General features: G+C 46.9%; 1 protein-coding gene across 1 annotated transcript; it reads right to left on the reverse strand.

Annotated features, from left to right (window-relative positions):
• Positions 1 to 6694: 6694 nt before the first annotated feature.
• Positions 6695 to 21584, reverse strand: ANAPC5 (anaphase promoting complex subunit 5). Its single transcript, XM_086623380.1, has 17 exons — positions 21381 to 21584; positions 21201 to 21280; positions 20276 to 20385; positions 19682 to 19877; positions 18401 to 18467; positions 16294 to 16395; positions 14920 to 15110; positions 13796 to 13877; positions 12959 to 13048; positions 11851 to 12032; positions 11235 to 11370; positions 10925 to 10999; positions 10014 to 10135; positions 8755 to 8862; positions 8093 to 8240; positions 7333 to 7495; positions 6695 to 6931 (listed from the first exon to the last, which is right to left on the reverse strand). The coding sequence occupies exons 1-17, from the start codon at positions 21582 to 21584 to the stop codon at positions 6717 to 6719; spliced, it is 2271 nt and encodes a 756-aa protein (XP_086479506.1). The 3' UTR covers positions 6695 to 6716.
• Positions 21585 to 25072: the final 3488 nt, after the last annotated feature.

The raw sequence follows: 25072 nt of genomic DNA on the forward strand, positions 1-25072 counted from the left end.
AAGGAGAGAAAACGATGCAATTCACACGTGCCAGGTGCCCCGCAGCAGCCGGGGCAGCTCGATGGGTGTTTGGTTGTAAACCATCGCTCTTCCCTGCTGCGATGCCAGTGCTGCTTTTAATTTCCAGGTTAATGAGTCGCCACAGAAGCAAGTGAAAAAAAAAAAAATATCCCAAAACAAGCAGCCCAGAAGCGGGAACAAGGTTCGAGGCGTTTTTCTGCCCGGTTCCCACACCTCGGCGAGGCGGCCGGTTAAAATTAGCTCCGCTCATCTCCATTGAAGTTTCCGTGATGCGCCCACAGCACAACCGCTCTGAATCAGCCCAGCAGAAATGACGGGTCAAGTACAGAAATCAAACCGTCGCCCCCTTCCTCGAGGCCGCACGGTGGCCTAATTGCTGTTTTCAACACAAATCTATAAACCGGAGCTTTTTACGCCCGAGCGGGATCGGCCCGGAGCTAAAGCCGAGCCGGTGCCGCGCGCTGCTTCGAGGCACAGGGAAACGCAGGGGATGGGGAGGCTATAAATAAGCCGACGAACAGCAACGAGGACAAACTATTTCAGAAACGCCGCGTTTCGCGGGGCTGAATCCGCTCCCGGCTGCGGCTCTGCTGGGCAAAAGAACCGGGAGCCGCCAGCCAAGCCGGGGCTCCGCGTCTCGGGCATCGCGGCTGCCAAGTTCCCCTCCGGCGCTGCTGGCGGCCACGGCAGCGTGTTTTTAATGCGCTTCCAAAATGGATTAAAATAAACAGGCAGCCTCCCCATAACCCCCCCAATTCATCCCGAAGCCCCAGGGCTGCATCTCAAGGCTGGTTGCCATTTGCCTGGCATGCTTCAGGCACCCTGCCAGTGGGCACGTATAAATAGCCGTTCCCCCGAAGCCGGAGCTGATCCCAAACACTATGACCTCTACCCTCACCATGAGCTGCGGCCGCACCAAAAAAGGCAGCTCATCGGGGTGGCCCTGGGATGATGCCACTCCAGGAGCATCACCGGCTGCAGCACCGGTCCCAGCAGTGACACAGCTCGGCTGAGCGTCCCGTCGTGCCCCCGGAGCATCGCCTGCACCTTAATTTCCAAGGGTTTGTGCTAAACTTTGCCGGGCTAGAGCGAAATTGAGTTGTGAAGTCTCCACCACACGAGAGCCAAGCGTGCCCTGGCCGGCGGGAGTTAATTGGCTTGACCAGGATAAACATATCAAGGCTGATTAATTCAAGCAGGCTTCCCCGGGCTCTGTAAACAGGGCAAAAGTCATCCAAGCACCATCGTAACGTCGGCTAGAGGGGAAAATCGGAGGGATTTTCCCTTTGCCTGTGTGCAAAGGGGCTGAGCACGGGGGGTTTGCCGAAATTGCCCTTTGAGATGATACCTCCCCCAAGAGACACTCCACAGTGGGATCCCGCTGTTGATTGCAGCCACATGGGACGTGGGACAACTGCTAATGATAATGCAGCTGGTTCTCCTTAATGAGCACAGGGGGAGGCTGAGGAGGAGGAGGAGGATAGCCATACTCCCAGCCAGAGGGAAAACTAAAACAGCTGAAATGGGGGAATAAACCCAAAGTGGGGAAATAGAGCCCGGGGGCTCTGGCTTCACCAACCCACCCAGTTTCTTGCCCAGGGAAAAGCCGCACATTCTGGTGTGAACTCCAGCAGATCCTTATGTAAAAGCGGGCAGCACATGCCCACAAAATCCTCAGGAAATATAACAGCCTGGTGTATAGGAATGATTTATCGGCACGGCTTTTGGCTGCAATCCATGTATAACCCTTAGCGGCTGCGGCAGGATTATCGAAGCAATCAGTCCCGCGTCTAATTCAGCAAGGAGAGGGATATTAACATGAAAAGAGGTCTGTGAAACCTTGGCAGCGGCTCTCCCTCCTGCTCGGCGTCCACGTGGCTTAGCGGAAATGAATGGGAGCGAAAACGGCCCCCGCGAGGGTGAAGTGATTTTTACAGCCCCCTCCTGCCGCCCCAGCTCCACCATGAGCGTGTGGTCCCTGCAGGGATGCAGCCACCTCCAGATGGGAACTCGCCGACCGATTTCGGGGGACATGGAGGACAACACCTTGCAGCCAGCACTGGCTGCACAGATTTAAATCTGAGCGTACGGACACATCGGCCTCTCCTTCCCTCCCTGGAGCTGTTTCTCTACGCCGGTGCAGGGTGGGCAATGGGATGGTGCCCCCGGCTCCCGCCAGCTGCCACGCTCTCGCCTTCCCCCTGCCACACACTTCCCCCCAACAAGGCCAGACACGGTGCCAGGGTCGGAGCATCCCGAGGGAGTCAGACTCGGTGGCAGCTCCGGCAGCGACACTTCCATCCATCCTCCCATGGGGGTCAGCTCACACACTGCAAAAAAAGCTGTTCATAACAAAATTGAACACAAACCACCTAAATCAAGGCTGATTTTACTTGCAGAAGATCCTCCCCCTGGCACCACCAAAGGCTTACGGTTAGAAGTTAACTGGGGCCAGCGCGTGGGGCAGGTATCAGCTCTCCCTGGGCAGAGTCCAGTGGCTATTTTGCTTTGTCCGGTCACTGTCAGCGGTGGAAGTGGCAGTGCCAAGAGCGGTGTCATCTGCAACAACGGGGGCATCGATCACAGTTTCCCTTCCTACGGGCAAGTGCAGACCTTGCCAGAAATATATTAGTCACTGTAGTATACAAAGACCATATGCATCCCTGCCTGACTTTTAATGGAAAAAATCTCTCAGCAGCTTCTCTAGAAGTCAGAGGACACCCAAAATAAAGAGATACTGGAAAGAGGCACCCAACCCCCATCTACGCCGGGTCCCTGTGCCCAAGCAGTGAAGCTTTACATTGCCCCTGAGGTGAAAGAAAGAGCCTCCTGCGCTGCCCAGCCCATCCAACAGGGTGGAGAAAATTGAGGAAAAAACACGAAGCCAGGCTGGTAGCAGTGTAATGGCGCCAAACCCAGTGGCAGGTTTCAATAGGAATCCAAAAGCATCTTTAACAAGATTTTTTTATAATCTTGATGATATCGCTTAATGCTGCTTAAGTAACATATAATGAACATCTCAGAATAAGAATGTAAGCTCCAGACATGGCATTGAGCACGGGCTGGGATGAGCTCAGAGCACCATCGCCTCGTCCAGCGCTGCCAAGCAGCTCGTAACTCTCCTGGAAACAGCAGCTCCAGCCCGCGATGCCCACGGGAGTGGACACAAGAATGGCTCCGCACTTTGTGAACGCCATTTAAAAGACATTAGGGCTGAGCTAAAAGCAAAGCCTCCTCCAAATTACTGCCCCAATCTGATAACAGCTGCCTTCCCTGAAACGGCACTGGTCAATCAGGCAGCACTCGCAGCGCTCTCAGGTGGGTTTTGTTGGCTCTTTTTCCCAAAACGAAGTGCTCACAGAGAGGAACCAGGAGACGGATGGGCTCCTTCCCCCAGGAGAGGGGCTGCCTCTCTGGTCGAGGGCCACAACGTCAGCTCCAGCTACCCAGCCACCACATCTCCCTGACCCTGAGGACAACCTGGTCCTGTCCCCAGGGGTGGTTTCTAATCCCGCAGCATCTCACAGCCGCACAGTCAGCCCACAGCTCCATCCCACCAGCTTCCTACGGTCATCACACCGCTCCTTTTGGTCTTTACTGTCCGTGCTCCCAATGCTCCGCACACACAGTCACAGGGCTGCGTCCCACCTCCTAACCGCGCTCCATCACTCGCAGCAACTCAACCTGTGGCTTCTCCCGCTGAGACCTTTCACCTGTACCCAGTTGCTCCACCAACTCCATCCTCTCCATCTTCTCCTGGTCTCTCGCTTGCCCCTCGACCTTAAAAATCCCTCCTTTTGCCCACCCACAGCCTGACTCCCCGCAATCCCCCCTGCTCCGAGCCCTCCCCGGGCAGGACCCCCATGGGCTCTGCGGGACGGCCGGCGTCGTGGGCTCGGCCACCGCCCTGTCCCACCCCCGAGCCTGGGACGCTGCCGGCCCAGCGGGTACCACCGGCGCACGTCGGGGCCGGTGGGCGGCCGAAGCGAGCGGGAGGGAGCGGGATGGCAGCCGGGCCCGGGCAGCCGCAGCGCAGCTCCCCGAAGCGGGATGGGGAAACGACAGCCCCGATCCCCCACGGCCAAAATCCCTGCAGAGGCCGGCCGCGAGCCCCGCGGGAAAGCCGCGTTTGGCGGCGACGCCGTTTTCTGCTCGGAGGGCATCCCCGGCCCCGCCGCCCACGCCCGCCGCCGGCGCGGGTCCCGCCGGGCGCCGCTTTGTCTCTGCAGCCGCGGGCGCATCCCCCGGCCGGGCCCGCCCGGCCTCCCCGCCCGCCCCCGCAGCCACCGACCTGGCGGGACGCGCCGCTCCGCCGGCAGAAGGGAGCGAACCCCGCAGCCCCCGGGGCCGGAGCGCGGCCGCCCGGCGCCGCCTTCGCTTTCGGTTCCGCTCCGGCGGCGGCAGCGAAGGAAGGAGGGAGGGAAGGAAGGAAGGAGGGAGGGAGGGATGGAAGGAAGGAGGGAGGGAGGGAAGGAGGCCCCGCTCCGCCCCGGGGAAGAGGAGGTTTCCCCCCTGGGCAGTCGCATCCTGCCCGCCCACCCCTCCCCCGCCCAGTACACCGTTCTTTGGGGTGTTCGGGTTTTTTTGTTTTGGTTTGATTTTTTGATATATGAGTATTTTATTCCCCGCTCCGGCCGCGGGCTGCGCGGCCCCGCCTTACCTCGCAGCGCAGCCGCGGGATGCAGCCGAGGATGCCCCGGTCGGTCCCGCTCCTCCGCCGACAGCACCGGGACGCGGCCCCGGGCACAGCCGAGCCCCGCTGCGGGCACCCCGCGCCCCGGAGGGGCACAAACCACAGCATCCTCCCGCCGCCGCCCGTCCTGGTGCCCGGCCGGGGCTTCCTCCCCTCTACCCTTGTGCAAACACAGAATTTCCAGCGGGAGGTCAACTGGGTCCAGGTTGGGTAACCTGCGCCAGCTCCCCTATTGCCCAACGCTTCTGAAATCGTCACCTAAAGAAGGATTTAGAAACCAGTTGTTTGGAAATGTCACAGCAGACAGCACCAGGCCACCCACCGTGGCCACCGAGCACCACTGCCGCTGCGGTTGCAGCTCTGCAGCGCCGGGACAAAGGCAATGCCACCGGCCTTTAACTCCCCAGCTGGCACCGGCCCTCAGTAAACATCTCCCTTGCTTGGCCCGTGCTAATTATTTGGGTTTTCTAATCGAGCACGTTCCCATCAAGCACCGTCCTTGCGATGAGCTCACCTGCCATTTTCCGATCGACTTTCTTTCCATGAAGCAACAGCTTTGACCTTGAGCAGATGCAAATGCCACGGGTGGTGCAAACCCTCTTCCTCATTTTGGTTTGACACCCATTTGCGGGCACCACGTTGACACCGTAGAGCTCCCAGAGTAGAGCCGTGCTGCCGTGCAAGCGTTAGGAATAAACGCTGCTATTTTGACCAGGATCTTGAAAGCCACTGCAGAAATCAGGTTTATGTCCTTACTGTAAAATAGTAGGTGCTCCAAACGTTTTATGGAGCTGATTAATGAAGAGGGGAGCAAGGCATCAAAACCAGTGCTCCCGTCAAGTCCACGTGGAAACCTGGGTTACTTTTCACTGTCAGAAACACAGCCGTTGTTTTAAAGTCAGGCACAGATTATCTGCCAACAGCCACGCTGCAACGCGAGACACGGAAACCAGCGCTGGACTACCCTCGTTTCAACCACATCTTACAGCTTCTCTCTTCCTGCCTCACCTGGCAGGGCTCCAGCAGAGCCAGGTTTAGGTCTGGTTTTGCTTTCTCGTTACTAACAATGCCACAGCTTAACCTAGAGCCTCCTGGCAGGGTATCTCCAAGTGCTCACACTAACGATGTTGAGCTTTTATATGGTCACAAGGTGAAAGGACTGGCACCCCTATCCCCAAGGTTCACCAACTAAAGGTTTATGCTCACAAAAACGCAATCCCATCTGCCTTGAAATCCCACACCACCTCCGAAATGAAATTTTCTTCCCAAATGAGGATCTAACTGCTAGAAGTTAACAGTTGTGATCTTCATTTTTTCACCCATAAAACCTGAGCAGGTAAATTACACGCAGTGCCTACGGGAGAACACACAGAATAAAAACATTTCAGCTGAGCTGAGGCTCTTATTTAGCACTCTTCACTTTCCTCAGCCACTCTTTGCACAAGGCCACGTGTAACAACAATGCCGGGACTTCGCACCATTAGACCTCCAGTTGAATCCTGTTTTTTTCCCTTCTGCCAGCACCATCTGTCTCTACAGAGTAAACAGCGACTGCAGACAGGTTAAAAGCAAGGATACCTTTTAGATGAGACTCCCCATTCTATACCACTTAAAACGAGCACAAAGGAGCTTCGCCCACATTTTCCACTATTTTTTGTACCCCAGTGTTCATAAAGCCAGCATTGATTCCGAAAATGTCACTACTAAGAACAGATATTATTTCATCGTGACTGCGCTACGCCCCTCAGTGTGTTTATAATGCAGTCGGGAGTCTTTTCTGTTTTTCTCCCCAGTCAACTCTTATTCTTAATTTCAAGCACAGAATAAAAGTGAAAAGGGTGGAAATCTATGTTTTCCCTTACGTCACTACAAACAAACTGCAAGTTTGTTCAGTAGAAGACCATGATTTATTGGCAGTTATTTTGAAACCCGGATGACTGAATATAATAAAAAGACATTTGTAAAAAAAGAGGAAAACAAACAAATCTCATCTTAGAACACATCACTTGAAGGCATTGATTAGGGGGACACCGTGTGCCGGCAGTTCCTGGTGCAACTGACGGAACAACATGGCACATTTGTTCCTTTCCTGGGTCTTGCCCAGGGTGTGGAACAGCCGGGCTTGGAAGTAGAGAACGTCTCTGAGCTGCTCTTTGCAGTCCACTTTGGCAAAGTAAGTCTTGGCTTCGTTTAGATTCAAGATAGCAGATTCCAAAGCTGTGGAAAAGAGGGAGACCGTCATATTTAAGATAATATCACAATAACAACCCGAAGCAATACAGCTCAATTCTAAGGAGCTCAACTATAAATTCCTCAGCTTTTCAAAACAATTTGTGTCTTAGCAACATGGCCTTTCAGCTAGTTTCTGTTATTCAGCCTTTGCTGCAAAATTCGGGCATGAAAGTACGCAGATAAACAAGATACCATTACAAACACTGCATCTGCTGAATAACTAGTTCCAAATTAATTTTGCTATCCGATAACTAGGTAATACACTCTGCTGTATCATTTAAACTTTTTTAACAGAGATTGTGTAGCAGGACTCCAATATATACACTGGCTTGCCCTTGCCAACTTCTGAGCACAGTTTCAGGGAGGAGAATCACCCTTCACGCTACCTTCGATCTTCTTTTGTGGAGTGTAGGAAGCTGCAGAAGCCACCTGACATTTGGCCACCAAGAACATGGCGCAGCCTTTGTCCAGGACAGCTCCGTGGGCCAAGACAGGCTCTATTGCCATGTGCAGAATATTCAGGGCTTGTTCAGGAATGCCAAGGATCAGCTGAAAGAGAAACAGTTGCTGGTCTAATACTGGAATCTACTGGTAAGAGCAGCTTGTTCAGAAAAGATCGACATAAGCCTCATCTGTTTCTAATAACACAATGCACTATAGACAAGGATGTAAATTTTTTTCCCCATAATCTTTTTTCAATCAAAATTTATTAGTAGAAATGAGCTACTATCTGAAACGATGAGACATGGCTTCTCCGCTGCAGCCAGTGCTGACAACCACGTCTCTGCCAGCTCACAATAAACAACACAACTGAACTCCATCACAAGCATTATATTTAATTCAAACTCATGCCAAACTGCCACTAGAAAGCCGAAAATACAGGCAAGAAAAACGAAGAAATGAAGGCAGGGCCAATTTATGCTTACCTGCTTAATTACAAGTAATAACTACACATCTTAGTGATACACATGAAATTCAACTTTTATTAACTTCCTCAAAGATTTTACATTTACAACATACTTCTTCAGAATCAATAATTTAATTCCAAGAAGGCTGTGTTCTGAAATCTCACAGGAGGAACACAGTATCCAGACTCCTAGAGTAAATGCTGCCCTACAGCCCTGTGAAAACACAAATCAGACGTACCTGGGAGAAGGCCAAGTTCAGCACAGTTTCAGAAGCCAAGTACTGGAGACTATATTCTCGAGAGAGGGCCAGAGCCTGCAGCAGGACAGGCAACGCTATGGTATGACAAGAAGATCTCCAGTAGAGCTCTGCTATTGACAGCAGCACGCTAACCAGAACAGGGGAAAAGAATTACAAACTTTCTTCTTCTGGTGAAAAACATCCACTTGTTCCCAAACAATTATTCCATCCATAATGGCATTGACTTTATTATGAATTACATGACTGCATATACGATAATCTTCAATTACACCTTTAAGAGGAGATGCCACTGACATAAAAAAAGACTAAACAACACTAACTACTCTGAAGGTTAGCACAACCATATACATTTCTATTTCCTATTTATTTTGGATGCAGTATTTCCTTCTTCCGTAAGTCTTCATGGAATATTAAAATAAGTTTACTACCATGTAGTTTACACATTAAAGATGACTAAGTTTCAATTCCACAACATTTTGAGGATTCCTCTATACCACGATGAATAAATGAAATTATGTTGTTATCTCCAAATCACAGAAGGTAATCTGAAGACTAGTGAAGTCTGAACAAAGACAAATTGAAATGGCTGATTCTAATCACTGCCAAGTGGCTTTAACACTCTGAAAATTAAACATTCTTACCTAATCACCATCTCAGTGTTCTTGATTTTCTGGCAGTGGATCAACAATTTCTGCAAAAGTTTGTGTGCCTCTGACATTTGATTTTGGGCTTTCAACACAATGGCTTTTCTGCCGTGGTAGAAAGAAAACGTCACTGATGAGATTTTTGTATTTTTAGATACAACTCTGCTCTTCAGAACACAGTAAAATAGGTCTCTATTTTGTGACCTCTGTTTCTTGTAACTGCAGAATGGCGTTCTGACAAAGCGTATGCATGTTACGTACACTGGCAGGGGGAAAAATAGGTATCTCTGCTTCCAACTGGGCAACTCGCAGGCAGAAAGGATCAAACTCATAAACCAGCTTTAGACAGAAAACAGTGATAGCCAAAACCAAAGGACAAACAGGCAGCAGAAGTGGGAGGGCATGCAAGCTCGACAGCACAAGTGATTATTTGTAAGAAAAACAGGTATGAGGTAAAGTAGCTAAAATGGGCTGGAGCTTACACGGATATGGAGCAACAGGGAAAGCGAGAACAGGGAAATAAGAGATAAATATCCAGCAGTAGGGGATGTGTACAAATGCCCTGAACCCAGACACTGAGTAAAATATTTAAGCATCAGGGAAATCACAAACAGTCCAGTTCCAGAAGGACAAGCATCAGGTCCCACAGCTTGAATACTGGTCTTCTGGCCTGCTGGCACTGGCCATGTTTTCAGGCGTTTTGCCTCGTGGAAAATCAACAAGAAATTCCTTTTAACAGTAAGTTGCTTTTCATCCTCATCAAAGAACAAGTTTTAACCCCACCTATTTCTAACATGTCATTCTCATTTAGAAACAAGAACCCATTCAGGTGAGAGAAAAATCGTATCTGTAGCTGTGGAAGCCACGACACAGATGAAGACACTCAAGCTCAGACTAGGCCTGAGATCCCGAGCTATCTGACATAAAATTCTGGTTTGTGCTTACGTTTGAGTACAGTTACCACGGCAGATCTTGAAGAAGTATTTTATGTTCTCACAACAGATCTACAGCTCTAGAATAACACCACCTTTAATAACACTATTCCAGTTCTTAAAATGTCCAGAGAAACAACTGGAAATTGTTATTGCAGGACATACTCTAATGGAATAAGCACTACAGGTTAGACAACACAGCCATAATTAGTTCTGGAAAGGCAGGAACATGTAAGCACAGCTGACTGCCAGCAACCATTTTGTTAAATTTTTTATTATCTTCATGGGACAGCTGCAAGCATACGCAGATTCACCACTTCTTACCTGTACACGCCTTCAATGCTACTAAGTGCTGTAATTCCTGCTACAAGAGAATCTGCTATATGGTATCTGCCATCATTCATGGCTCTCTCAAACTGTATTTTCTGGTCAAACAGCATCCAAAGCTAAACAAAGAACATTCAGGAACAAGTTTTAGAAGTTGTGCCTGCTCATTTGCCAATCCCAAGTTAGAACGTACTTTTTATTTTCCCCTGTGGATATTTATGTCTAGACACAACTAACTCCACTGTCCAATTACTGGACTTAACTAAATTACCGTCCTCAATGGAAATTCTCAGGTCTGGATTTATGTTTCAATACCAAAGTTCACCTATTTGACTGCATTTTAAGTAAAAAAGCTCTTTTAACTCATTACTGCTGCTTTGAAACAGTAGACTGGTTCTGTAGCGAAAAGGAGGACTGAACTATGTTTAATGGAATCTTGAACACTCCAATGTAAATGCTATGTTATAGCCTCAGGTGTTAATGTGCTTCCCAGAGTCATACAAAAACCAGCCTATTCTTTCAGTTATTTCTGACTGTAATATATCAAAATAAGTAGCATTAATTAAACAGAACTTTGAAGCTCCAAATAAATGCAGAGCATTTAATTTCTATATGTGCTTATGAAGGAGATGTATATTACTCTGCCAATGACACTTCTATTTAAACAGCCTTTTCTTAGGAGTCTACGGTGAGATAAATGTTTCGCCAGTCTTAACACAACAGAGACATCTTTTTGACACTTTTGTAGAAAAGTTTATGCTGCACAGCTTCCTGTGAGGTCATGAGCCAAGTGAAATTAGCAAATGTATAGCCCAAGGCATACAGAGGAAAGAATTCAGATGTAATGGAATTCAGATCCTATTGTATAATAGTTATATAATTTACAGGCTAAATTATAAATACTCTACCTGTGCATGTTGACTACTGGGAGGGAACCTTTCCTTGAGATGTTTCAATATTTCAGAAGCAGCTGCAAAGTATCCCTGTAACACAGAAACAGCACTCTGAATAACGCACACTGGGGCAAGCAGCACTCCTCTTGATTTCAACACAACCCTCATGGAAAGAACTTGCCAAGCAAAAACCCTGTATTTTCTTCACCCCCGATGCGGATATTGAAGGCAGAACAAAACACGAGTCGAGTCTTGCACTCTGTCAAGAACACCCACACATCCTCTCACCCAAATGCCATTCTGTGCAACTGGCCATAAAACTCACCTGCTCTGCATGTAGCTCAGCCAGGTGACACAACACTACGGCAAAGGACTCCGTGTTATTCTGCTGAACGCCCACGTTCACAGCCTCCAGACTGTTCATGCTCAGCAATGTCTGGGCTTGTTGAAGTGCCATGGTGCTTGTGCAAGAGAAACATCTTTTAGCTTTCAAGCAACAAACAACAACCATTTTTAATCTATGGTCTTGTTATGACAACAGTCTGAGTTTTCGGGCCAGCCAGAGGCCTGGGGGAGAATGAAAACTTGTAAACCAGCTGCTATCCAGGAACTTTGGACTACACAGGCACATCAAGCACTACACACTGAAAGCTGCACAAAGCCTAAGCGCAGAGATGCTGAAAATGGGGGCACAGGAACAACTTACGATCAATTTGCCACTACTAAATGGAAACTCAATCTCTTCTCCAGCATGAGTTTTAAAGGAACACAAGAGAATGGAAATAATTGCCCTCAGCCTGTACTGAATCACAGTCTGATTGCTTTATTTTAGTGCACTGGAGAGACACAGTCACTTGTTACACCTATATAAATAACTCAAAATGCATTATGTGCTAAGAAGTAGAGTGAGCTAACCCAAGAGTTCAAAAGAAACAAAATACCTGCGACCGTATAATCTCCAAATGGCAGTCTTCTGTGCTATACTAATATCAATAAGCTCTGACAAGCTGTGTTTCCAGTGCAACAGATCAGAATCTTTTAAGGCATCCATTAGTTTGTTGGCAGCCTTTCCTGCAAAAGCTCTTTGCTGAACCAAGGACTGTATTCCCAGAGAAGCAAGGTACTGGGAAGAAGGGAAAAAAAAATCGCCAACAGCATTGAAAGACAATAGAGTACACTATGCTTGCAAATTACACCAGAGCAAGAGTTCTAAATTAAGGAAAAAACCCCAAAGAAAAAGAAGTGATGTTATTCAGCACAGACAAAGGAACGCTGCTCCAGGCATTTCTTGAAATACCCACTTATGTACACCCACACATATGTGAATGCCATTTTGTTAGATCTGAAAGGTAATTTCCACTCCCCCACACAGAAATCTTAAAGAAGATGACAGGCTTTGTACCTGGATTTCTCTGACGACGAAACAAGCTGTGAAAACACAGAGGTCCCCTCCCCTTCCCCACCAAGTGGCCATGTCTGCTCTCATCTCCCAACATCGGCAGTTTAGTTCCTCTTAGAACCATTCTCTTAACAAAGAGACTGCAGATCTTGGGGAAGAAAGAACGAAACATTAACAGCCAACAGATTGAGGGCACAAAACTGTCTAAGGGGAGGGCTGCCTTGCAAGATTTCACAGCTGGGACAGAGCTGTTCAAGTAAACGTGTTCAAAGCCCTGCCAGAGGCATCAGCACTGAGTTTCAGGGAAGGTGGAGGCATAAAAACCTCCCTTGAGCACCAGCAGACTGTGGTGCAGGGAGCCAGGCTAGTAGCCACAGAGAGCTCTTCTGCTTGAAAAACAAACAAGTCAGAAGGAAAAACAGCGAGCCTTGCCATAATGCACTGGCATTAAAGCAACTGAACTCTGTTTTGGCAATATGAAGAGTAAAAACAAAAACAGCTAGATTTTGGATTGTTAAAATAGATTTCTTTAAATTCAGTTGCATATTTTGACCAGACCAGCCACAAAACCCAAAGCCCTCTCACGCGCACTCCCCTCACCACAAGTGTTTGTCTGAGAATAAAGTTAAGGATAAATGAAACGGACTTACCGGCAAACCAAAATGTAAAGATTTGTTTACAGAGTGCTCCAGCAGAACACAGCTATCGAAGATCTTCTGCTCCAAGATGTACAACCAGCTCTAGCAAGGGGAAAAGTTAAAATCTCATTGCAAAGAGCTAATGGCTGCAGCACTTTTAACTTCTTACTTTTTGTACAAACTCACTGGAAATACAAACCGATCTTCAGAATTAACATGATACTAAGGAAAAGTCTATTAAATGCTGCACAGCAAAATACATCAAAAGTGCAGGCAGGCTGGGACACTGGTGTGACAGCAGTCAACACTGGAGGTTCAGAGTAACGCACGGAAACCTCATTATACAGTTAACTGGGGAAAGCAGTATCTCAGGAGTTTGATACAATTGATGCCAATTCATTATAACAATAATGATAATCATAACAGAATAAAATACAGAGGAATAACTCTTTTCCTCCTTTTTTTTGTTTGCTCAAAAGAAGGCTGATTACTCTTTGAGAACCCAATACACAGTAAGGAGGAAGTTTATGACATACTTTGTCTCTTTAAAACAGACAAGACTAAACTTCAAGCTTAGTACTGAGATCTTAGCACTCTGGGATCACCACTCCTGTTTGAGAAAGTAATCCTGTGCTGCAACAAAACTATCCCATGATGTCCCTACAATTTGTTGCTCTGGGTGACCCATCTGCCAGAAGCCATGTCGCTCCACTGGTGGACAGTCACATTTAAATTACTGATGTGCCTGATGACATGCTACTGTAAGAGCAGTTCTGCAACAGTTCGCTGAGCAAAGGCTGGTATAACAGAGACAAAGGTGACTTAATCTCCATTTCAACACCACCTTACCAGGCAGTGCTGCAAGCAAACATGGTCATTAGACTCCTGTGCAATTCGGATGGCTTCCTGAAGCGCAAGTTCAGCCTGTTGGCTATCAACAAACAAAAAGGGAGAACATGTTAGTATTCCCACAGTGCTTAAAACACAGCATTATGATACAGAAGAGGAATACTGATCTAAATTATGCATACTGCACTCAGAAGATAACTCTGACTTAATAGACCACATGAGAAAGTCTATATTTTCCTCCTAGCTCTTCAGCAATATATTCTAGCCTTGAGGATAAGCAGCAAGCCAATACAAAAATGCAACTGTAACCCCTAAGCGAGCTTCCAAATGCTGTACCTGCCAATGTGCCAGGTTATTGTTTGAACAAGGGCAATGTTAAGTACCTGCCTGTGTAGAAAAAGTTGTTGCTCTCAATTTCATAGAATCATAGAATCATAGAATGGTTAGGGCTGGAAGGGACCTTCAAAGGTCATCTAGTCCAACCCCCCTGCAAGGAACAGGGATATCTCCAACTAGATCAGGTTGCTATTTCCCATCTCCAGTCCTTTTACATGACGCATCCAGGCAGCAGTCAATAAATGCAAACCATACATGGAGCTGGCAGGCCAGCTTCATCAATAAAATAACATCCACCCCTACGGCATTTTAAAATTAAAAAAGCTCAAATAGCTTTTTAAAAAATATTACTATTTTTTAAATATTATTTTCCAGACCATCAGCTCTATGTTGATTTGAACATTAACAGAAAACCAACCACTTTCTTGAGAATACAGCTGAAAACAGGCATTCACGTCCACTGACCCTGCTGAGGTCATGGAAATGGAGCAATTGAGAACTTAAATACCCAGGAAACAGTTGCAACCAGACACAGACAAATGTCAGCTCTTACCCTGCTGTAGATGGCTCAGTTATTATGGAAACCAAATAAATGTCAAAATAAAACCAAAACAAAACAAATCAAGTTGCCAAGAAAATTCCAACCCAACCCAACCACAGCTGTTATCAAATTAGAGAAAGTCCCTTCTCCTGAACTGATTTTCGGAACAAACAAAAGGTCTATCTACCAGCACCCAGGAGATGCAACAAGATGAATTTGAGTTACGTGGTACAACACATGAACTTACTAATGGCCAAACCGACAGTGCAGTGCAGCCAGATTCAGAGCAGCGTATCGCAGACTCCGGCCGTAGCCTTCATCCCCATTGCTTTTGCTTTCTGCTCCAGTGAGAATTAAGCGGTCAAAATAATGAAGGAGGCTGTGTGTTGAGCTGAAGACATCTTGCACTCTGAGGCTATTTAAGTAGCTTAAATAATGCTAAAAAATTGAAGCAAAATCGGCTTTAACTGTACAGAACTATTAAAATGAAGTTTTTGTTCATAATTGCTATGTACATTCTTACTGAGAAAGGTTGTCCAACACGTGCAACCACGGAACACTCTATGGCCAGGAAAGTGCTTGATCAGAAGCTGTAGTGACACTGATACTACTTGTGCAGAATTTCTGTAGATCTTGGATAAAATTAGTCATTTTCCCTAACAGGATCTTCTGAATGGTGTCCCATAGGCCAAGATCTGGCCATAAGAATTATCCCACACAGTCTGAGACCTCTATATAGGTAGAATCCCTATATTTATATGCTAAGTGAGAGTGGGAATGGAGGCATGATTCCCACCGTGTCTGCACTCAGGAAGATACTCAGAGGCACAAGCACTGCTTCCAAATGCTGTGCAGATACAAAGGAGATGTTAAAACTATGTATTTTCTCCTTGGCATTGAGACCTGGGCATGACAACCTTTTATGTCAGACAAACAGAATACTGGAGAGGACTTCTGGAGCTGTGAAGTCCAGCCCTTGCTACTGGAGCCCCTTCAAGGATATGCCTCCGAATGGGAGCAAGGAAAATCCTGTCTGCCTCCGCCCAGGGCTACTAGGAGGAACAGTTAGAAAGCAAGGCAGGAAAGAGTTGACTGAGAACTCATGGAACTTGGTCAAGAATAAGTTGTATAGGAACAAGGCAAATGCTCACAGCACAGGTCTGGAACCAGCTCTCAGTGTGAGTTGTCTATTGCTTTCAGTATAAATCGCCATTAAGAACCAGAAGGCAAGTGAATACCAGTAAGCAAAATCATCAGGTATTGCACTTAATACTGGTTTTTAAACCAGGGGAGTATAAGGCCTAAAATTTCTCAGGAAAACGTATGTAAAAAGAAATAAGTTTTAGATTTAGTTCAACATGAATGCACTCCCATAGTCCCACCAAAATTAAGAGGATTACATCTGTGCATAAAGCTAGACATGTGGTGAAGCACGCAGCTTAATGAAGGTTTCTGTACCTTCAGGAGTTTCAGTGTGAATTACTAAACATTTACATGCAACTCGTTCACATTTTTATCATCTGCTTACATTTCAATATAGAATAAATTACTCCCAAATAATCTCATCCTAGAGATAAGAAATCCCTTTACAACCCTTTTGGATGAAGAAAAACATACTTACTGCTTCAGCAAAGTCTGGATTAAATTTTAACAAGTTGTTCAATTCCTTTTGTAAAGATGCTGGAGTGAGAGCCTTTGTTTCATCATTCTTTAATAAAGAAGCCTGGAATAAAAATTGAAAAGTAAAAGTAAGATTAACTCAAACTGAAGGGTTATAAATGTATTTTGATACATGCTTGTCGGTTTATTATCTGCTTGGAGAGAGCATTAAAGAAGATTTTGTAGCAGCTCTGTCTACTACAATGCTGAAACATCAGTGGCAGCTTTATTCTACGCTGTATTACAGCATTCACTTTACAGAGATCAGAGAGACCAAGAAAAATAAAAGCTTATTCAAAGGACCATTTAAAGGTACTTAAAGAATTCTGCTCAAGTTTCTCTTTGAAGAACTAATACAACGGATTGCTCTCCGGAATTACATGTGCCTTCTCACAAAAAAAAAAAATCAGGAAACTAAATAAAAGTAAATCCATAGTTTGCTTCACCAAGTAGATCGATTGATTAAAAATTACAATAATCTAGTTACTAGAATAAGCATTACTGAATGCTGAATAATAAAAAGACTGCAAATTTCAGAACCCCCCTAAACATCCCGATTCCTCCATAATACACTAATTAGGAGGGAAAATTAAAATTTATACACACTGGTAACGGATACTCTACGTAAATCACACTAGCTAAAAAACACAATACAACAGAATGTCATTGTGGTTAAAATCCACACTTTGCACCAAAATCACTGCAGTCTGTCTGGTCTTCTCATTAAACCCTATTTCTAACTCCGCTCCTGGATGACGGGTTCCCTATTCTGCATGCGTCTAGGGAGGCTGAAGTGCCAGCAGCTGGAGCTCGATGCCAGGGATCGGTGTGCTGGTGGTGCCAGCAACTGGAGTAGGGACCACAGGTCCCAGGGGCCCGTGTGTCTGTGGCACCAGCAGCTGGAGCAAGCGAGGGCACGCATGTCAGCGGGTGACCGTTGGCCAGCATCACGCCGGACTAGGCAGAAAGGAGGATGAGCAGCTGGAGAGCCAAGTACTGCAACACCCACGAGACTGGGCCAGGCATGTTTCTCTGAACAAGACAACTGAAGGTAGCCCAGGCCAAGCAGGAGGTCCCCAGCCAACTGATGGAGAGACCGTGGGGCCTTTGGGTCAACTGAGAGAGATGCTTTTGTATGTGTGTTGTGTCTTTCTGCTGGGGGCAACTGGAGATGAGACAATTCAGGGGCCAGTTCCTTGATAAACTGAGCATATCATCCCAGTTACTGGTGGAATGGAGAGCATACGTGTGTATGTATTTCACACTAATGGACCTTCATCCTCATCAGCCAGAGAGGGGAACAGGATAAAATTTTTTACCATGAGAGTTGTAGAACACTGGAACAGGTTGCCCAGAGAGGTGGTGGATGCTCCATCCCTGGAGACGTTCAAGGCCCGGTTGGATGAGGCCCTGAGCAACCTGATCTAGTTGGAGATATCCCTGTTCCTTGCAGGGGGGTTGGACTAGATGACCTTTGAAGGTCCCTTCCAGCCCTAACGATTCTATGATTCTATGATTCTATGATTCTATAACAGACAGCACGGTCAGCCTCACCACTGGTTGCACTGGGTCATGGAGCTGCAGGAGCCTTGCCATGATCACGCTACTGGATTCAACAACGCCTAACAGGAAAGATTCTAATGGGACTGAGAAGTTACTTTGAACTTATAATACATAATGTTTCACATACATTTGGAACGTATTTTATTTTTTTAGCAAGCTATTATAAGCATGCAGCTCATTTACTGACGTTTGTGCCCATGTGTATTTCTGCTCCATTTTGTATTTACCAGCTGGAATAATCAACAAAACTGCACATTTAGCAGACATCGAATCTGAGGCCAGTAGTCAGAACGGAAGCGACCTTCTCAGAATCAAGTATCATCATATGGTGTACATGCCCAGATAAAACACTTTTAGCCCAAGTGTTCATACTGAGCAATTACATGCAAGACATCAACAAATCTTTAACAGACCTAAGAAAACATCGTGCCTGACACTGTGGATAAAACTGAAGGTGAAATTCATGTTATGGATCATTTACTCAACTTTATTCAGAATTAACATACCTGCTGAGAAAGAAAATACTCTGCTTGTTTCTGGGAAAGAGGCCCACTGCAAGATATCTCTTCTTCCCTGATAAAAAGCACTCTGGTTAGAAACAAGGGCAATGAAATACAATACAAGGAAATACATTTTATCAGACGCTCCACACTTCTGCTTTGTAAAAGTTTTATGAGATATTATAGCTCAAAGCATATATTCTTTCCTCAAAGAAAGGAAACTAAAAGGAGAAAATTTAATAAAGAATAAAATCTACTACATCAAAGTTAGCAATCCAAATGATTTCATGCAGTTTAGTTGTAATCTTCAACCTGCAGAGACTGTGGCCAGTATGAATGTTACCCTAAATACACAGGAAAACACAAAGAAAAACAGCAGGTAGAAGATTTGGGGTTGACACACTCAAATGGCTTTGCTCTGGTTTTCCTTCCTTCTGAAGACAGCCACAAGGAAACGAACTGGCACTTTGGCCACATACAGCACTCCAGAAAACAGCTGTTCTGCAAGAGCAGACAGAAGCTTATTCCATGGAAAGACAGCAACTACAGCACACAGCCAGGCTCCAAAAGCTGTTAACTGACTCATGCTGTAGCAGAGCATGCACAAGTTTATATAAAGTACATTTTAAGTATATAGATACACAAAATGTTTTTAGGATTATCCTTACAGTGGAGCACCTCTTTAGCAGGTGAAAAGTCTCAGTATCTGCTTCTCAGGGTTGATGTAAAGAAACGTGAGTTCTTTTAGTTGGAAAAGGGCAAAAAGAGAAACCAAAACCATTAAGTTTAACGTTTCCCTAGTGAGCAATCCTTCCTTGCTGGAAGCAGAAGTGACCTCTCCAGCAGCTTTATCATCTCACACACTAGCACAACCAGAGAAGTCATCCAGCTGTGGGCAGCATCTGGCCTCCAGCTGGCGCTTCCTAAGCGAGCAGGAGAAGGGCGTACCGCCATCTTCTCGGGGACGCTGAGCAGAGCTGCTGCCGTTTACAGGTGTTACCACACGGTGGCACCGAGGACACAGAGAGGCCACCCGGCTCTGCCAGCGTGAATGGGGCTTCAAAAAAATACAAGAATACAGTACACTACATCCCAGTATCACAGCTGAAGCCGTTAGTGACACGACATGCACAGGGCAAGACGAGCACTCGTGGAGTCTGGAAGGTCTAACAGGAGTAGCACCTGGAGCTGGACAAAGCTTAAGTTTACTCTGATGCGTACAGAGGTAATCTGAAATAAGATTAATTATCTTACAAAGTGGGAAAGACTTTAATACTGATATATCACCTTAAAGGTACATCGAGTTCTTCTTTCTCCATTTTCCCCTCCAGTTCCTCGGTATTTGTCAGCTCCATATCACTCTCATCAATTCCATCTTTTTTCTCGTCGTTTTGAAAGTACTGCTGAAGGGCAGTGTAGAGCTTATAGACCTGACTAAAGGAAAGCTTATTGTATGCCAAGATCATATGGCGCAGGAACAGACCTGCAAAGGAAAACGTCTGTTAGGACAACTGTCGGTAAGGCTGCTGCTTCAGAGAGGAGACGAGAAATCAGAATAACCAGAAGCTTTAATCACATTGTTTCATTTTAAGTGTCTCGCCTCAGCCAACAATTGATAAAACTTAATTTTGCAGATCTGTAAATCTGGTATTAATTGAGTGGCAAACTTCACAGACTGCCTGATCACAGAAAAATTGTTAAGATCAGCAAGAACTGCAAAATATGCAAAAATATTGGTTAATATGAAAGATCTGAGCAAGAGAAAAATCATATTATGTATATTTACTCCTCCTCAAAAAGAAAAACAAAGCTGTACCCTGAATGAATTACATCAGTACTAAATATTACTTTAAATATAGCTTATGGATAATAATTACTTACCTACTACACTTGTTTTATGAACTTCTGGCTCTGTCCCTGTAAATGAATCTGAAAGGTCATCAAAAAATTGTTCCATATCTTTCAATTCTCCTTCTGCCATAAGTTTTAACCTAAATAGGAAAAGAAAATCACATTTTTTTAGGGTATTAATATTATGCATCAAATAAAATATTCTTCTATTTCAGGTACAGACGAACAAACACAAGCAGAACCCAGTAGTAGCTAACTCATTACGCCCAGAAGGTGTTTATACTCATGAGCCAAATCAAAACATATTATATCTTAATAATAAGCCAAATAATAGTCAGGTTTGGATATTTTTTCCTTTTTAAAGCTCTTTTGATAAAGAGAACAAATAGAAAAGACTGTCATTCTTCTCATAAAAGAATTAGGAGCCAAAAATAGACTGATTTTTATAACTCTTGCTGTTTAGTGAGTTGGCTGATGTCAAAACAGGTCTTTTGTATCATAGAAACTTGAAACTGGACGGCCTCGATGTTTGGTTTGCGAGCTGTTGGAACGCATTTATGAGAATTACGGAAACTGCAGAAGTACATTTTTTTCTCCAAAGGTTTGACTTTTTTAACTGCACATTCACACATCTCAGAGCACTTCTTCACAGACGCCAGAGTCGATATGGATCACGCAGCGCCCGCTCGATCGTCCCGCACGGAATTACTGATTGTAGCGGCACCGCTCCCGCGCTTCCCACACAAAACACGCACACCACGAGACGGAAGGGATGCACTGGAAGACGCCGGCAGCTCCTCAGCCTCCAGCGGCAGGGAAGCCCGGCCCGAAACAGCTTCGCGCCGCCCTCCCCGAGAGCCCCCAGCGCTGTCGGCCCCTCGGCAGCTCCCCCCCTCTTCCCCGACCGCCGCGACCGCGCTCGAGGGTTCCCTACGGGCGCGGCCCCGGCGCCCACCTGATGTGCACGGAGCTGGCCAGGGCCGGGCACGACTCCTCGATGGCCTTGCGCAGTCGTGACAGCGGCATGTCAGGACCCTGGGGAGGAGAGCGACATGTCGCGACAGGCCACACCGCCAGCGGCCCGCTGGGCTCGCCCTCCCTCCCCCGCAGGGCCCGGTGTGGGGCCGCCTCTGACCTGCAGCAGCGGCAGCAGCAGCCGGTTGAGCCGCCGCCGCTCCAGCAGGCCGAGCTGCGCGCCGGCGCGGCCCAGCTCGCTCAGAAGCACCAGCAGCGCCATCTTGTAGGGGGTGACCCAGTCCTTGATGCCGAAGACGTTGGCGTGCACCACGCCGTTCGTCATCATCGGGTTGAAGTACAGGCTCTCGTGCACGCTCGCCATGCCGCCGCCACCCGCCCGCCCGCCAGCCGCCCCGTCGCCCGGGAAACCGGGACCGGCCCGCCGGCCAATCGCCGCCGCCGTCGCTACGACGCGTGCCGCGCCGCGGCCAATCAGAGGCGGAGCTGTGCGCCGCCACCGCAGCGCCGGGCGGCGGCCGCAGCGCAGCGGCGGAGTTCCGCGGGGAGAGGGCCGGGCCGGGGCGAACGGCGGGGGAGGCCGTGTGGGGCGAGCGGGGCCTCCTCCCGGCCGTTCAGCCGGGCGGTGCCCTGCTATAGCTCCCGCTCACTGCCCCGCGGCCGGTCACACCTCCTCCGGTGACAAGGCCTCCGCGCTGCTCCCGCCACGGCCCGTGGGGACCGTGGGCGGCGGCTCGGTGGGGCCGGCACCCGAACCGTGACCCCGTGAGGATCCTCATGGACAGGGCCCTCTCAGCAGCCCGCTGAGGAAGGTGTGCCCGCCGCCGGCGAGGTCAGCCCGGCACGTCCCGGTGAGGAGAACGATGCTGACCGCGCTGCGGAGCCTCAAGCGCCGCAGCAAGGTGAGGGCACGGCGGCCCTCCACAGCCAGGCACTTCCGAGACCACGGGGGAAACGCTGGGCCACACGGGGAGACTGGTCCGTGCTCCGATGCGAGCGGTTCCTTGGTGCAGCCGGAGAACACCACGGAATGAATTCACTCCCGTGGGATTGGGTTTCTTGCAAATTGATTGTGATGCAATAAGGATATTTCCACACATAAGTTTTTATTTTCTCAATAATTAGTTGAAGTGCTTCATTAAGGCGTCATGATTCCAAAGAAAATGCTCCAATTATTATAACAGTTCCCGGTTTTGCAAGTGAGAGCAAAACAAAACTCAATGTTATTACACATCTGCACATCCCCAGGGATTTCAGTTGAGCGGCTCCTGATTCACGCCTGGGGGTGGTGAGAGGAGGAGGCGAATCAAGCGTGGAGTAATTCTCTAGAACACATCTACATTTGAGAAACTTCATGTTGTAGTTAGTTGCTCTGGCGTAATTAATGATAGATTCCTAGACCTCAATGAACAAAACACTCACTGAACTACATCCGAGTATAAAACCCAGGAAATAACTACAGCTATTGTGTTATAAAGGTCGATTTACTGACATTTCCTGAAAATAATGTGTGACGGCTTGGGCGGAAGCGCTGAAATGGTGGAGCGGCTTGGCAGGGAGGGGTGGGAGAGGAGATCAAGGTTGCGGAGCAGCCGGCGTGGGCAGAACTTGGAGGGAGAAGGAAATGACACATCTGGTTCTGGCGTTTCTGTGTAACGCTCCGAAGCCAACGCGCGAACTCCGCTGACAATCCTTCGGTGCGTGGTCAAGGATACGCTTTTTTAAGCGTGTTTAAATAAACTCACACGCCTAAAAACCAGCCCTCCAAACAAGCAGCAAGAAATTATTTTGGTAGTATTAAATTCAAGATTAGGTAACGCAATTGAAAAAGTCATCTTTTACTTAAAATAGGCTGACTCCCCTGAGCAACATGCCTGAGCTTAGGAAAACTGAAATGGCCACCGTCGGGGTTTGGGGATCCACGTTTTTGTGCAACGCTGGATCTGTTGAACCAAGACTCTGTAATCCGAAAACCTCCTCGAAAGGTAATTCCAACGTACTGTGCATCTCTGGTATAAAAAGTGAACACTGTCATGATTCTTCCCGTGGGTATTAATATCCAATCTGAAATCCCAAACAAAGGCCAGAGATTAACTTTTTTTAAAAAAATAAAAACTTTACTGTAAAATATTGCAAATTGTTACATTAAAAACAAATGAGTACTCCTCGTAAGAATCACTCCTCTGCCTTGCTCTCTCATGATACGTAAATTCTTGGGGAATTACCGAGCTGCGGCAAGTCACCATCACTTGTTATTCCACGGCAGAAGTAAATGGGACATCTAGCAATAATAGATTTAAATCTTTTAATGCTTCTTTGGCACAATCCCGAAGGCTCAGTGAGGGCAAGACTCTTATTAATAGAGCCTCTGCAAATGCTACTTCTCAGCCACAGAGTAGCCGGCGGAGTTAAAGTTCCTCATTTAAAAACCAGTCTCCGTGGTTACAATTTAGACATGCTAATAATGCATTAAAAGTGATCTCAAATCACATGTTAGGAAAATGATTCATCAAGATCTGCCCAAATTAAAGCAGGAGAGGCAACTGCAGCTGCCAGCACAGTCACCAGATCTCGGCTCTGTCAGGCCCACGTTACTCCCTAAAACATCTGTGTTTGGGAGGATTTCTTGTTGGCAAGTCCTTAACAGAGCTGAAGGGAAAATTTTCCCTTTGGCTCATCTGTGGGACAGGGCTTTTTTACTCCGCTTACAGTGACTGCATGAGGAGGTCTCATGTTTTAATGGAAGATTATTAAAAATAATATCTGTGTAAAATTTGGCACTTCAGGGATGACACCCTAAATTGACAGAATTAAGATGACACAGAAGCTTTGAAAAATCAAACTGTACTGATATTTCTGAAGGTGTCTTAAAGCAATCTCTGGAATGAGAAATGTGGGAAAAGTGCCATTGCTTGTTCCAACATTGTATTCACAAGGCTTTTCTACTGTCTTTTCTGTTGCTTTGACTAAAATTGCAAGCTATTATTGGGGGGGAAGACATTTTTTATTAAATCATACGTAAAAGGTCATAGCATATCAAAAGCTTGTCGAGAAGCATAAGCATTTCCAAAAAGAGATGACCTGATTTTGAATTAAGATATGGTGTCAGTGCAAATCCCAAATTTGGACTGCACAAAGTATCTGCTCTTGATGGTAACGCTGCCAAGACTCTGCCATTCTCGTGGTAATTACATACCGATTTTTTTTTTTTATTCAGTTCCTGCGTCTGACTTGCTCCAAAAATAGATCCTTCCTGTAGAAATCAGTAAAGACTGCACGCAGCCTTTTGTATGGGTAAATTTGATTTGTGGTCAAAACTTATTTTCAGCCACTTTTGTCTGTTCCTCCTTTTGGCAAAGGCTTCTTTTGTTCTTGGCCCTGTGTGCTCTTATGTAAAGCTTTCCTGAAGACCTGGCTGAGTTTGTATTGCTGGGGTTTCTTTAGTGTAACGTTCTGCTTAAAAGCTTTCGGTTCTTTCAACCTACGATTATTATTTTATCCATGTATCTCTCATTCATAGCACAGAGAAAATAATAATGGCATCTAGACGCTAGGTGAAAGTGGAATTTTAAATAACAAACCTTCTTTTCTGTTATTTAGAGATTCTCACCAGAGGGCTGGGTGGAATAATCAGCACTTTGGCCTTTCGCCTCCAGCACCGAGGCTTCCAGTTCTCCGTGTGCCGAACCGCTGCTTGTACGCGGAGGTGCCACAACATCTGAACTTCGGTCACTGTCAGATTCACCTCCAGCTCCGCGCCAGACCGCGGAGGCACCGGGCTGGTGACGGGCCGCGTTCCCCACACGGCCACCGGGCGCCCGCTGGGCGGGTGGCCGCCACCTTCGTTACCGC

This window comes from Tauraco erythrolophus, chromosome 19 (genome assembly GCF_009769465.1).
Source record: "Tauraco erythrolophus isolate bTauEry1 chromosome 19, bTauEry1.pri, whole genome shotgun sequence".
Classification (NCBI taxonomy): Eukaryota; Metazoa; Chordata; class Aves; order Musophagiformes; family Musophagidae; genus Tauraco; species Tauraco erythrolophus.